Below are 12,970 nucleotides of genomic sequence, written 5' to 3'. Positions count from 1 at the left end.
CCAAACCTCCTCCTGTACCCCAAGCCCAAGCCCCAGCCCTGACCCTCCTCCTAGAGCCAGCACCCTGTACCCCCTCCTGCACCTCCACCTTCTGCCCCAACCCGGAGCCCCCTCTTCCACCCAAACTCTCTCCCAGAGCTGAGACCCCACACCCTCTCCTGCACCCCAACCCTCTGCCCCAGGCTCAGCCCAGAACCCTCTCCCACACTATGAACCCGTCAGCCCCAGCCCAGAGCCCGCACCCCCTCCCAAACCTCAATCCCCTACTCCAGCCCGGAGAAAGTGAGTGAGGGTGGGGGAGAGCGAGTGACGAGGGGCCGATGGAATAAGTGGGGCAGGGCTTTGGGGAAGGGGTGGGGTAGATCCTGGGTTGCCCTTAAATTCAAAAAATTATCTGGGGCATTAAAAGGTTGGAGACCACTTCTCTATACGAAGCCCATTTACTTAAGGTGTTCTCACCAAATAAGAGTTGCTGCTAACACCTCACGGTCAGATCTTAAAAGTATTTGGTGGCCAATGATGCAGATAAGCACCTAGTGAGATTTTCAAAAGCATCTATCTCCCACTGAAATTAGTTAGGTGCCCAGGTGCTTTTGAAAATCCCACTAGGTACCTAAATACCTTTAAAAATATGACCATATGTCTTGCAGCCCACACTATATTTTACTTACACACACACACACACAGAGGAAAGTAGCTAGGGAATTTTAGATATAGTGCATTTCTTTACACCAGGGATCAGCAACATTTGGCACGTGGCCTGCCAGGGTAAGCATCCTGGCAGGCCAGGCCGATGTGTTTACCTGCCGCATCCACAGGTTCGGCCAATCGCGGCTCTCACTGGCCACGGTTCACCATCCCAGGCCAATGGGGGCTGCAGGAAGTGGCGGCCAGCACATCGCTCGGCCCGCGCCGCTTCCTGCAGCCCCCATTGGCCTGGGATGGTGAACCGCGGCCAGTGGGAGCCACAATTGGCTGAACCTGTGGATGCGGCAGGTAAACAAACTGGCCCAGCCCACCAGCGCCGCATGCCAAAGTTTGCCGATCCCTGCTTTACACTCTTTAGGGATCATAGATCCTCATCAAATCATTAGAAAGGATTTTTAAAATAATTTAAAGAATTAAAGAACACAGAATATACAAAGGCAACACAAAAATGTCTTCAGAACATGAGAAATAACAAAATTGGCATTCTGAGATGCAGTAGTTAATGTACTGTGAAAGAGATTTTCTAATTGGGAAAACTTGGAAGATATCGTTTTATCATAAACTGAAGTGTAGTCCCAATGATAAAGTATAGGACAGAATAAATTCTTAATGTAATCACCTACCATAACTCCCATTCTCTTCAATGAGAGTTACATGGGTTTGTTGAGGAAATAATATATTCTTATCTATTATTCTTGTGAAACAGTGAATGTGTTTATTCACATATTACATTTCTAACCCAATAACTAAGCACACTTCAAAAGCTATTAAAAATCCTGCAGCAAAAAAAAAGAATTCTAACTGCTGTTTTGTACTTAATAACCCCTTTAGTGCTACAGTAGTTTTAAACTATTTCTTTTGAAAAAATCTTGTATCCTACTTTGACAAGTTTCTATATTAAAGTCCTTCCAACAATCCATTTTAATCTAATCCTAAATCAGAGAGATCCCCTTTTGTTTGAAAGCCACCAAACAGAAAATATTAACACCCCCCTCACACACACACACCCAGATTCTGAACATCTGTAACAACACGGTCAGGGTGAATTTCATTTCCACTAAGGCCACTTTACACAGCTCTGGCCATGTCACGCGGCTTTAAAGAGGGAGTACATTATATTCACACACACATTAGGGCCCCTTCACTTGATTAGAAGGGTGTAAATGGCATTATCATAAATGAAAAATCAAGCTCTCAGCCTTCCCACTACCACCAGGACCCATGGGATAGTTGGTAAGTTCTTGGAACAATAGCAACATGTTCACTTACTGGCTGTCAACTTTGCCAGGAACACTTGGGATGCAGAGGCCTGCTCATTTTTCCCAATTGTCAGTCAACTGGTGAGGATTTCCAGCCTCCTACACTAGTAAGCCAGGAAAGCCCTGTCTCCACTGACATCATTCCTCATCACCTTGTTTCCATATCTTAACTGTGGACACAATCTGTGACTCCATCCTGGGAGAGGAGGTGGGATGGAGTGGCTGCTATTGGAGCTACTTAGCTGCCTTTAGAGGGTTACCTCTTCTTAGAGTTGCCAACTTTCTACTTGCACAAAACCAAACACCCTTGCCCTGCCCCCTCCGAGGCCCTGCCCTTCACTCACTCCATTTCCTCCCTCCCCCCCCATTGCTCACTTTCCCCATCCTCACTCACTCGCTCATTTTCACCAGGCTGGCTCAGGGGGTTGGGGTGCAGGAGGGGGTGAGGGCTCCGCCTGGTGGTGCGGACTCTGGGATGGGGCCAGAAATGAAAAGCTCAGGATGCGGGAGGGGGTTCTGGGCTGAGGCAGTGGGTTGGGATGCGGGAGCAGGTGAGGGCTCCAGCTGGGGGTGCAGGTTCTGGAGTGGGGCCAGGAATGAGGGGTTTGGAGAACAGGAGGGGGCTCTGAGCTGGGGTAGAGAATTGAGGTGCGGGGGGGAAGGCTGCAGAATCTGGGATGGGGCTGGGGATGAGGGATTTGGGAGGGTGGCCGGGCTGAGACTGAGGGGTTCGGAGGGTGGGAGGGGGCTCCGGGCTGGGGAAGAGGATTGGGGCGCAGTCAGGGATGAGGGGTGCAGGCTCCAGGAGTTGCTTACTTCAAGCAGCTCCCAGAAGCAGTGGCATGTCTCATGTCCCCCTTCCAGCTCCTACACAGAGGCACAGCCAGGCAGCTCTGCGCACTGTCCCGTCCATAGGCGTCGCCCCTGCAGCTCCCATGGGCTGCGGTTCCCGGTCAATGGGAGCTGCGGAGCCGGAACTTGCGGCGGGGGCAGTGTGCGGAGCCCCCTGGCTGCCCCTACGCATAGGAGCTGAAGGGGGGACATGCCGCTGCTTCCGGGAGCCGCGCAGAGCCACAGCTGGCAGCTGCCTTAGCCCCACTGTGACACCGACTGGGCTATTAAAAGTCCTGTCAGTGGTGCTGACTGCCCGCCAGTGTCCCTTTTCGACTGAGCGTTCTGGTAAAAAAACCGGATACCTAGCAACCCTACCCCTTCTCAGCATTCATATGTGATTCTGTGGCTGCAGAAGTGTTTGGGCTCCATTTTACAGATATGCCTCAGGCCAGAACTTGGGCGTAACAATTGAGATAAAAATAATGTTGTGAAAAAATCAATACATTGAGACAGCCATATTTGTATGGACATATGAATGATGAGTTCTGAGACCAATAGCCTATGAGACTCTAGGGTTTTAAATTGTGTAGTTATGGAAACCAATATGTATTTGTGAGTTTGTAACTGTATAAAATCTCTGATCACTGACTGGCTGTAAAGCAATATTTAATGCTATATTGTTTATATTATTCTCTTAAAAGAATGAAAATTAATGTCAATCCCTAGTCATTACATCCTTCTCCACTGGCAAGCATGGCATTTTGGAGTGTTTCTGGTGCATCAGAAAATCAATATAGTGTATTCTGTTTACTTTTCTCTTTGATCCAACATCATAAAAGATATCAGCGGGGTGGTGAATATCTTGGGAAAGATAGCTTGATAATTAACTGCTGTTGCAAAGCAGCAGGAGGTGCTCATCCATTGTTTTCTGTATGATTATTTTTAATTAAGATGTTGTGAATTAAAAAAAAGTAGTATTTTAAATGTGTAGGCCATTCTGTTGTAAGAGACGTCAGCTCTGGTGAGTTATGATTTTTTTATATCACATCTCCTATGCCCCACCTTTTTTAAGTAAATAGCAGCAGTCAGTCTGACACGTAGAAATATCTACCATATATAATTTAACTTTACTAAAAATGCATGTCAGTATGAAACCCACAGAACTCACTGCTACAAGATATTAAGGCAACAAGTTTATCGGGATTCAAACAAAGGTTTTTTTATTTTACATGAATAATAAAAATATCTACATTTACACAAGCTAGCATACAAATGTATAAGGCATATCAATCCTCTTCATGCTGCAGAACATAAAGGTAATAACCAAGGTCTAGATTCACAAAGGGGATTTAGGCGTTGCAGCACCTAACTCCTAGGTTCCCTGCTGCCCAATAATTCACAGTCCCAAATTAGGTGCCCACTCCCTATGCATTGTATGGGGAGAGTTAGGAGCCTAAGAGAGGGATTCTCAGAAGCCAGAAAAAAGCTCTGAATGGAGAGCTGCCTAAGCTAGCCATTAGTGAAATGTGGAGGAAATTGGCTGGGCTTAAGGACCAGAGCCACAAAAGGTATGTCTACACTGCCTGCAGGAGCGAGCCTCCCAGCGCAGGTTGACAGATAATTGTGTTGATTTGTGTCGGTTGCAAATGAGGGGTGTGTGCTGTGGTTAGGGACTATGTGTATTTGGGGTTACTGTGTGTGCTGACTGTGATGTTATGTTTGGGTTGTGTTGTTGTGTCGGGGGGGGCGGTTATGATGGGAGATTTGTGTTGATTTACGCAGGTGGCAGTTGGGTCAAGTAATCTACCACCTGTGCAGTCTCCCTCATATTACCAATGAAACTGATGTATGCAAAATAGCTGTAGAAGTAAGGGTGGTGATTAAGATACCTCTGACATTGCATTGGTTAAGACTCTTGGAATGGCCTAGATACATGCCTTACTGTAGCTGTACACCACACAGGAGTAATTTGTTAAGTCAAAATGGCTAAGAACATAAAATCTGGACAGTAACAGACAACAAAATCTAGTGATGATTCAACCTGGTGATATTCCGAACAGAAAGAGCCCTGAACCACGCTTGTTGCTGTTTTCATTCCTTCACACTGACTGTACAGCAGGGTTTCTCAAACAGGGGTCGCCGCTTGTGTAGGGAAAGCCCCTGGCGGGCCAGGCCCGTGTGCTTACCTGCCCTTTCCGCAGGTCCGGCCGATCGTGACTCCCACTGGCTGCGGATTGCTGGACCTGCGGACGGGGCAGGTAAACACACCGGCCCAGCGCGCCAGGAGCTTTCCCTACACAAGCGGCGACCCCTATTTGAGAAACCCTGCTGTACAGACATTTTGGCTGCAGAGTGACACACAGCGATGTTCCTGGAATCTTATTATATATAGGTACTAAATCAATGGCAATGAAAAAAATAAAGAAGCTATACTTACTTCAAATAGTTGTTTTCCATTACATTTTATGAGGCAATCAGAATTTGCTATGTATTTTCTACACTTCCAGCAACGAAGCATGTCAACTTCTAGGCTATTCATTTTAACGTCTGGTTCTTCAACTGTTTATCTGTTAGAGCTATAAAGACAATAAAAATGTATAATTTGTTTAAGCACCTATAATCTGTTCAAATTACAGAAGGTGTCAGCCTGCGATTCTTAGTCACATGAACAGTCCCTACTCACACTAGCAACATATACTACTACTACTTTGATTTTATAAACTACTTTTCATCCAGCTAATTACTCCTAGGGGAATTCTGCACCAAAAAATTAAAAATTCTGCACAAAATATTTTAAAATTCTGCAAATTTTATTTGTCAAAATAATACTACATAATCATGTCAGTTTCAATTATTTTGGTAATTTATTTCAAAATACCTGTCAGCAAGTATGTCTGTAACAATACAGACACTCATAACAATTCCCCCAGGAGATGAGTTAAAGAAACCCCTACGACAGCCCAGTTCCTGTATCTTTGCATCCTCCCTCCCCTAGAGTTCAGCTGGGGGGCCAGACACCCACAACCCCTCCCTCCCAGAACCCAGCCATGGGACCCCACAGCCAATACACCCAAACCAAAGCCGCGGGGCCCCCTAGCTCAGACACCTGCCCCTCTACCCCTCAGAGCCCAGGGATCCAGAGGGAGAAATAGCCTGACGCTTGGTCCCAGGCTTGTGTGGAGTTTCCTACATGCCGCTGTCTCCTTCCCTCAGGGCATGTGGGGAACTGCAGCTGCTGGGGACCCTTTAGCTCATTTCTCTTCCCCCAGCAGTGTCTTCTATATGCGAGCTGGGCTCTGCTGGGTCCATTGGCCCCTAATGGCAGCCCATTTCTGTGAGGGAAAGAAAATTCAGCTGGCACAATGTTCATTTCTGCAAGATTCTGCATTGCGCAGTAGCGCAGATTTCCCCCAGGAGTAAACAGTTATATAACGTCATATATATATGCATGTTTTTTTAGAATACCAAAAAGACAAGGTCCCTTCCCCATTGAGTTTGCTATCTAAAGCTCTGATCCTGCAAGTTACTCTGTGTGAGAGGACCCCTACCACTATAGTCAACAGGGACATCACTCTGGCCCAAGGGTCAGCCCACTTGCAAGACAGAGACTTAAATTAAGACACCACCAAACAGAAAGAGAAGACATTTGATATTCTGTCTCTGCTCATCACTGTATTCCATAATTTTCTTTGATCTTCTCTATGACTCTTCCCTGAAGACTCTTCCCCATCCCATAGATTCATAGACTCTAGGACTGGAAGGGACCTCGATAGGTCATCGAGTCCAGTCCCCTGCCCTCATGGCAGGACCAAATACTGTCTAGACCATCCCTGATAGACATTTATCTAACCTACTCTTAAATATCTCCAGAGATGGAGATTCCACAACCTCCCTAGGCAATTTATTCCAGTGTTTAACCACCCTGACAGTTAGGAACTTTTTCCTAATGTCCAACCTAAATCTCCCTTGCTGCAGTTTAAGCCCATTGCTTCTTGTTCTATCCTTAGAGGCTAAGGTGAACAAGTTTTCTCTCTCCTCCTGATGACACCCTTTTAGATACCTGAAAACTACTATCATGTCCCCTCTCAGTCTTCTCTTTTCCAAACTAAACAAACCCAATTCTTTCAGCCTTCCTTCGTAGGTCATGTTCTCAAGACCTTTAATCATTCTTGTTGCTCTTCTCTTTCAATCTTTCTGTCAGGGACCTCATAAAAACTCTCCCTTTCCCCCTGCCCTCCCAGAAATCCACCTCCTGTTCTTGCTTTTTCTGACTTCCTTGGGCCAGCTACTTGAAAATTAAACCTAAGATTTATGTTTAAAGGGCCCCCTGGATAATGGTGCTCTGGGCATTCCTACTCTAAGCCTCGAAATTAAACATTGAAATTAAAATCAGCATTTAAAATTAGTGGCAAAAGATCACAGAAGGGATTCTGTGGGTGCCTGCAATATCTATTTCCAACTGAGTCAACAATTTCACTCTTATTTCTATTGACTTTTCATTAATAATACACTGAGAGATATCTAACAAATTGTTTGTACAGCCTATTGCCTTCCTTTGCATTTCTTTCTAACAAGAAATAGTCTAACATGCATGTCATCTGTCTGCTCAGTTTCTGAAGAAAGATCATCTGATTAAAGGAAAAGCGATGAAATGATCCACATATTTATGTCAAAAAACTGAGTGCTTATTTCAGCAGAAAGTACTTGCTTTTCATTCTGCTTTTTCCTCCACAATAAACTAGGCTTCTGCTCTCTTACCAAAGCTTTAGTTCTAACAATATTTGGTTTACTTAAATGGTAACTATGATTATAGCATACAGCCAGACTATTAAAAAAAACAACAACCTATGCTCAGACACTGAAATAAGACAGATCGCTTCAGTGCTTTTCATAGTTTTCTGCAGCTTTCAATCCACAGGTAAAAGTATGAACATATGTTACAACTCCAGTATTCTTTTATTTCTAGACAAACTAATTAGTATTAAGTAGGAGCTTCAGATCAATATTAGTTGAACGAAAGATCATGGTAGGTGCATTTAAGCAAAAACAGAATATTCACATTCAAGACCTTGTCTTGCACATGGCAAGAATTTAATAAAATGCAAATGCTTTGAACCACACAGGACATCCCTGTATCTTGAGTTTTGCTTACACAGTTACTGTCAACACGGTTATTTTATCAGAGGGGTAGCCGTGTTAGTCTGGTTCTGTAGAAGCAGCAAAGAATCCTGTGGCACCTGCTTCTACAGAACCAGACTAACACGGCTACCCCTCTGATACTTGACACCATGCAAGGCACTGCATTTAGCCGTATGGAGTGGAAATCCATCAACCTCATGAAGAAACTTGCACAAATACAGACAGATATCATCTTCCTTTCCAAATGCAAACGGATGGACATCATACCTAATGGACTAAAGGTAAAAAATCCACTACTATCTACATACTACACAGACCACAGTGAGAGATTATGCCATACTCTATCGAAGAAACTGAGGAACCACCTGATCAGCATCCTTTTTTTCTTTTTTTTCTTTTTTTTATGTTAGTCTATAAGGTGCCACAGGATTCTTTGCTGCTTCTACGGTTATTTTAATAGCCCATCAGCATATGACATATTTGAAAGCAGCAGTCAAAGGGTATACGAATTTTAAATGTCTCAAGAAAGTATTCAATTCAAACTAAGGTTTTGAAATGTAATGAATACCACCCCTCAGGGAGTGCTCCTGCAAATATAATATTGAACACACCTGAAATGTATTGTGAAAATGTAATTCCAAATTATGCATTTATAAATATTACAAAATTAGCTATGATCTATTTGACTAATGGTAGGTCTTTCTTGTCTATCTTATAATATACCTTAATAATTATGCATTTAGTCCAACAATGCACCAGAATACAACCAATCTATAAGGACTGCAAGGGGTGTTTCTCTGTATACAGTTTTGAGTTTCTTTCACTAGCTCAAATTTGTATTTCAGAAGTTTCCAAATAAAGCTCTAGTCCTTGACATTTACCTGTATTCAAGCAAGGCCTGTTTATATATTACATTATGCTCCATTTCATTTTTCATACCATTAAAAGAATCCATCTTATTATAACAACATCTGGCACACAATCATTTATTTTGCTAAATAGATGATCACTTGTTTTTTGTTCCTTCACAATATGAGCATTTTCAAAACAGATTTTTCTTAACTGCACCATGTGTATATGCAAAGATATTTTAGTTAATTTTATGCATTCATAATAAGAAATTTACAGTAACTGTCTCATTTCTTTCTACTTTTTCTGTCAGACAATGCCTTTAGTGTACAGCTACGTCAAACCATAGTTTAAAAAAATGGAAATAAATAACTTGGAGGAACAAATTACAGCAGTTTGCAGTATTATTGTGCCCTAGCAGTTGTTTTTAATGAGAAAATTCCTGAAGGTCTATTAAAGTTCTGCACACCTGTGCTTTTCTTCAGTTCTCACTATGGAGGAAACAGACAACCTTTAGCCCAATTTGTTGCAAATAAAGATCTGTGTAACAAAAGGTTTGTTTTTTAAAGTAAATGCCTGCATATAATCTCCCATAATGAACTCTGCTTCTTTAGTGCTAGACTTGGCACAAATGTGTCTGTGGGGTTTGTATTTTGCAGAAGCAGAATTCGAATTCTTACTGAAGTGGCTGATAAGGGGGAAAACAGTGCAGTCTTAACAATAGATTACTTTGTTATTTTGCAAAGAGTCTATACTAAAATGAGTAGTGTTTAGGGGACTGCTTCTTTGTTAAGTACTTCCACAGTAGTACCATAGCAATTTTAATTGTACAGTGTTGTACTATAATAGCTGACTTAAATTAATAGGCTGGAGAACTTCACATTTAAATCAGTGTCTCCTCTGTTCAGAAACCTTTAGCTGAAGAGCACTGTGAACTTAAAAGACTAATCATAGCCAGAATATGAGTGGAACCTGAAGTTCAAGCCACCTCTATATGCAGAGAGGTTAGTAGTGAGGTACCCCAAGAATCAGTGTTCACACAATTGTTCAACATAGGTAACTAACAACATAGAAGGTGGAGTGAATAGTGAAGAGACAACATTTGCCAATAACATTCTTTAGATTAGTCAAGACTTGTAATGACCATGAGGACCTTCAGAAGGACCAGAGAAGACTAGGCAACTGGGCAATACAACAGAAGATAAAATTCAACATAGACAAGTGTAAAATAATTCAAATTGGAAAGCATAACTTTAACAACTAATATACACCAGAGTGCATTCTGAATTAGTTTAATTTCTCAGAAACAAGATGTAAGCATTGTGGATAGCTCTGTGAAGACATGTCTGCAAATATTATAATGCTCTTACATAGGTGGAATGAAGAAATCCACAGCCTCCTCTCCCCAGGCACTGATCAGCTCCAGTAGCTCAGCATTGATCCAAGCAGGAGATCCTTTGCTCCATGGAGCAGGCACTGTCACCTGGCCAAGAAAACAGGATGATGATAAGTGAGCACTTGCCAAGAAAACAGGAAGGAGAGTTTCAAAGTTCCTGGGGCTTTACAGGGGGAGGGTGGATGTCTCTTTACCTGGCAGCAGAGCTGGGGCCAGAGTGGTCACTTAGACACTATGGGATAGCCTCCAGAGGCTAAAAGCTCTGTAAACAGGAAGAATGTGTCTTCACTTGCACATCACTACAAAAGTATCACTAGTAAGAGCTGTATGCCTCTCATGGAGGTGGTTTTCTTATTGCAGTGAAACTTCTGAGTTTCACCACAAAAAGTCATTGGCAAATGTTGATGCTCCCATGCTTTTTGCGCAAGAGGGACTTTTTCCACTTTAAATGGCAAATGTAGACACAGGGGCGGCTCCAGGCCCCAGCGCGCCAAGCGCGTGCTTGGAGTAGCATGCCACGGGGGGGGGGGGGCGCTCTGCCGGTCGCCGGTCCCACGGGACCAGCGGACCCTCCGCAGGCACGCTTGCAGGAGGTCCACCGGAGCCGTGGGACCGGGGACCGGCAGAGTGCCCCCCCCCCCCGGTGGCGCGCCGCCGTGCTTGGGGCAGCAAAATTGCTAGAGCCGCCCCTGTGTAGACATGCCCTTAAGCACTACAGTGGTTCAGCTGTAGCGCTAGACAAGCCCCAACTTGCTGGTCTTTACCACCCTTCATCTTGACAGCAGGAAGGCACAAACCATTTGAATTGCATTTTGTCAGAAGGAACCCGAAATCCATTGAGCTCGCCAAGCCCGCTGATACCAGCAGCGCTGGCGAGGGATCGAGGGGGTCGCTCACGCTGGCCTCGGGGCCGCACTGACAGCTGAGCTATTTCTTCATTGCACAAAGCGGCGAGATCACGAACTCCAGCCAGCTCCCTGGAGGCTCAGCCCCAGTGGCAGGGTGACCAGACAGCAAATGTAAAAAATCAGGACTGGGGGGTGGGGGGGGGTAAGTGTTGGGAGCCACCGGCGGGTTTTCCCCTCCCCAGCACACAAGCAACCTGCGGCTCCTCTCCCCGGGGGAGGCGCCTGGGGAGGGGACCCAGCGGCGGCGGGCGGCGGCCTCGGGAAACTCGGTCGGTTTGACAGCGACCCCACAGCCAAACCCGCCCCGGCCCTTCGCTGGCCACGGAGCGCCGCCCCCGGTAACGGAGCCCACGCACCCGCCGTGAGGGGCGCCCAGCCCCAACGGGCCTGCCCCGCAGCGCTGGGGGTGGCTGTGTCCCGGCATAGGGGCAGCAGGCCAGGCGGAGCTAGCAGCGCCCCCCGCTTACCGGACGGGGGTGTCCGTTAGTCAGGCCGCGGGGCCGGCCGCTCGAACAGGCGCGGGGCCGGGTACGGGCGGAGAGTCCGGGTTGGGTGCAACAGCTGCCGACGGGAAGAGACGGGAGACAAACAGCAGCGAAAAGCGTTCGGGGCAGGCTGGGGCGGCGGGAAGCGGCTGCTGCACCGGGGAGACGGGGTGGGGGCTCCAATGTGTGGCAGAGTTAATAACTGGAACTGCTGATCCCCCCACCCCCGCCGCCGTCTCCTGGGGTGAGGGAGAGACAACAGGGCAGCGCCAGGTGCCTCTTCACTCAGCCCGGGTGGGGATGGGAGTTAGGGCAGGGCTCTACCCTTTCCCAGGGGTCAGCTGCATGTTTAATGGCCGTTTGGATGGAGGGGCAGATGAAGACACTCTAGTGTTGGTATTCCAGAGCCCCTGTCAGGGACCAGACCACACTGGGCTAGGCCCTGTACAAACACACAGTCCCTACACATCTTACAAACTATACCACAGGAGACAACAGGTGGCTAGACGCAGACGGGCTTACAAGAAAACAATGAGACACTATCAGTGACGGGCAGGAATCACAGCACAACAGCAGTGTAACTGTTAGTCAAGTTTTTTGTAGGAATCAGCCGATATGAGCATCCCCTATTAGAAACTGGCTTTGAGCTGTGTTGCCAGCCCCTCATGTTCAGGTATCATGAGGCAGGCTCCAAAAAAATCATGATTGGCTTAAAACACATCAGATTTGTAATAGTAATAACTTTTAGGTTCATTTTATTTACCTTCAGGTTTTTGAGCCATCACGTTTCCAAGCTTTTCTCCAAAACCACAAGAACTAGATACTTTTTTAATGAAAGCAGAGTCTCATGTAATCTCAGGATTCCAGGAGCTGGGGTTTTAAGTACAACACCAAATATCTTAATAATTCACAATAAACTTACAGCAAAAATACTGCTGTTTCAATGGGACATTTAAACTTTCTCATCAGGCTTTTTAAACAAATCTTCCTCATTCAGCTTGTCCAAGTCTCACATCCGTTTAGAATATAACATAAGAATGGCTCTACTGGTTCAGCTAGCCCAGTATCCTGTCTTCTCACAGTGTCCAATGCCAGACGCTTCAGAGGGAATGAACAGAACAGGACAATTAGCAAGTGATCCAACCCCTGTCATCAAATCCTGCTTTCTGGCAGTCAGAGTTTTAGGGACACCCAGACAATGGGGTTACATCCCTGACCATCTTGGCTAATAGAAATTTATGGCCCTATCCTCATGAACTTATCTAATTCTTTTGAACCCAGTTATACTTTTGGCCTTCATAACATGCCTTGGCTCAGGGCACCTCCGGGTGGGGGAGGGGGCAGAAGGGGTGGAGCTGGGGGCTAGCCTCCCCAAAGGGCGGGCTCCACCTG

The 12,970-nt window shown here is 45.7% G+C and overlaps 1 protein-coding gene across 5 annotated transcripts in view; it reads right to left on the bottom strand.

Annotated features, from left to right (window-relative positions):
* Positions 1–11,650, bottom strand: part of RNF180 (ring finger protein 180) — a 115,812-nt gene extending 104,162 nt beyond the window's left edge. For 3 of the 5 annotated variants that reach the window (XM_045022042.1, XM_045022046.1, XM_045022047.1), the window contains exons 1-4: positions 11,561–11,650; positions 10,380–10,447; positions 10,160–10,272; positions 5,239–5,377 (exon numbers count right to left, since the gene is read on the bottom strand). In XM_045022042.1, the coding sequence (XP_044877977.1) occupies positions 5,239–5,340 (102 nt within the window). In that variant the 5' untranslated portion in view covers positions 5,341–5,377; positions 10,160–10,272; positions 10,380–10,447; positions 11,561–11,650. Of the gene's footprint in view, positions 1–5,238; positions 5,576–10,159; positions 10,273–10,379; positions 10,448–11,560 lie in introns of those variants that run through there. The other 2 variants (XM_045022043.1, XM_045022045.1) reach the window with 2 other exon arrangements.
* Between the last annotated feature and the right edge of the window lie 1,320 nt (positions 11,651–12,970).

The sequence above is a fragment of the Mauremys mutica genome, chromosome 6 (assembly GCF_020497125.1).
Source record: "Mauremys mutica isolate MM-2020 ecotype Southern chromosome 6, ASM2049712v1, whole genome shotgun sequence".
Lineage (NCBI taxonomy): Eukaryota > Metazoa > Chordata > Testudines > Geoemydidae > Mauremys > Mauremys mutica.
Note: the sequence above shows the minus strand (reverse complement) of the source record. Positions and strands in the feature narration are given on the sequence as shown.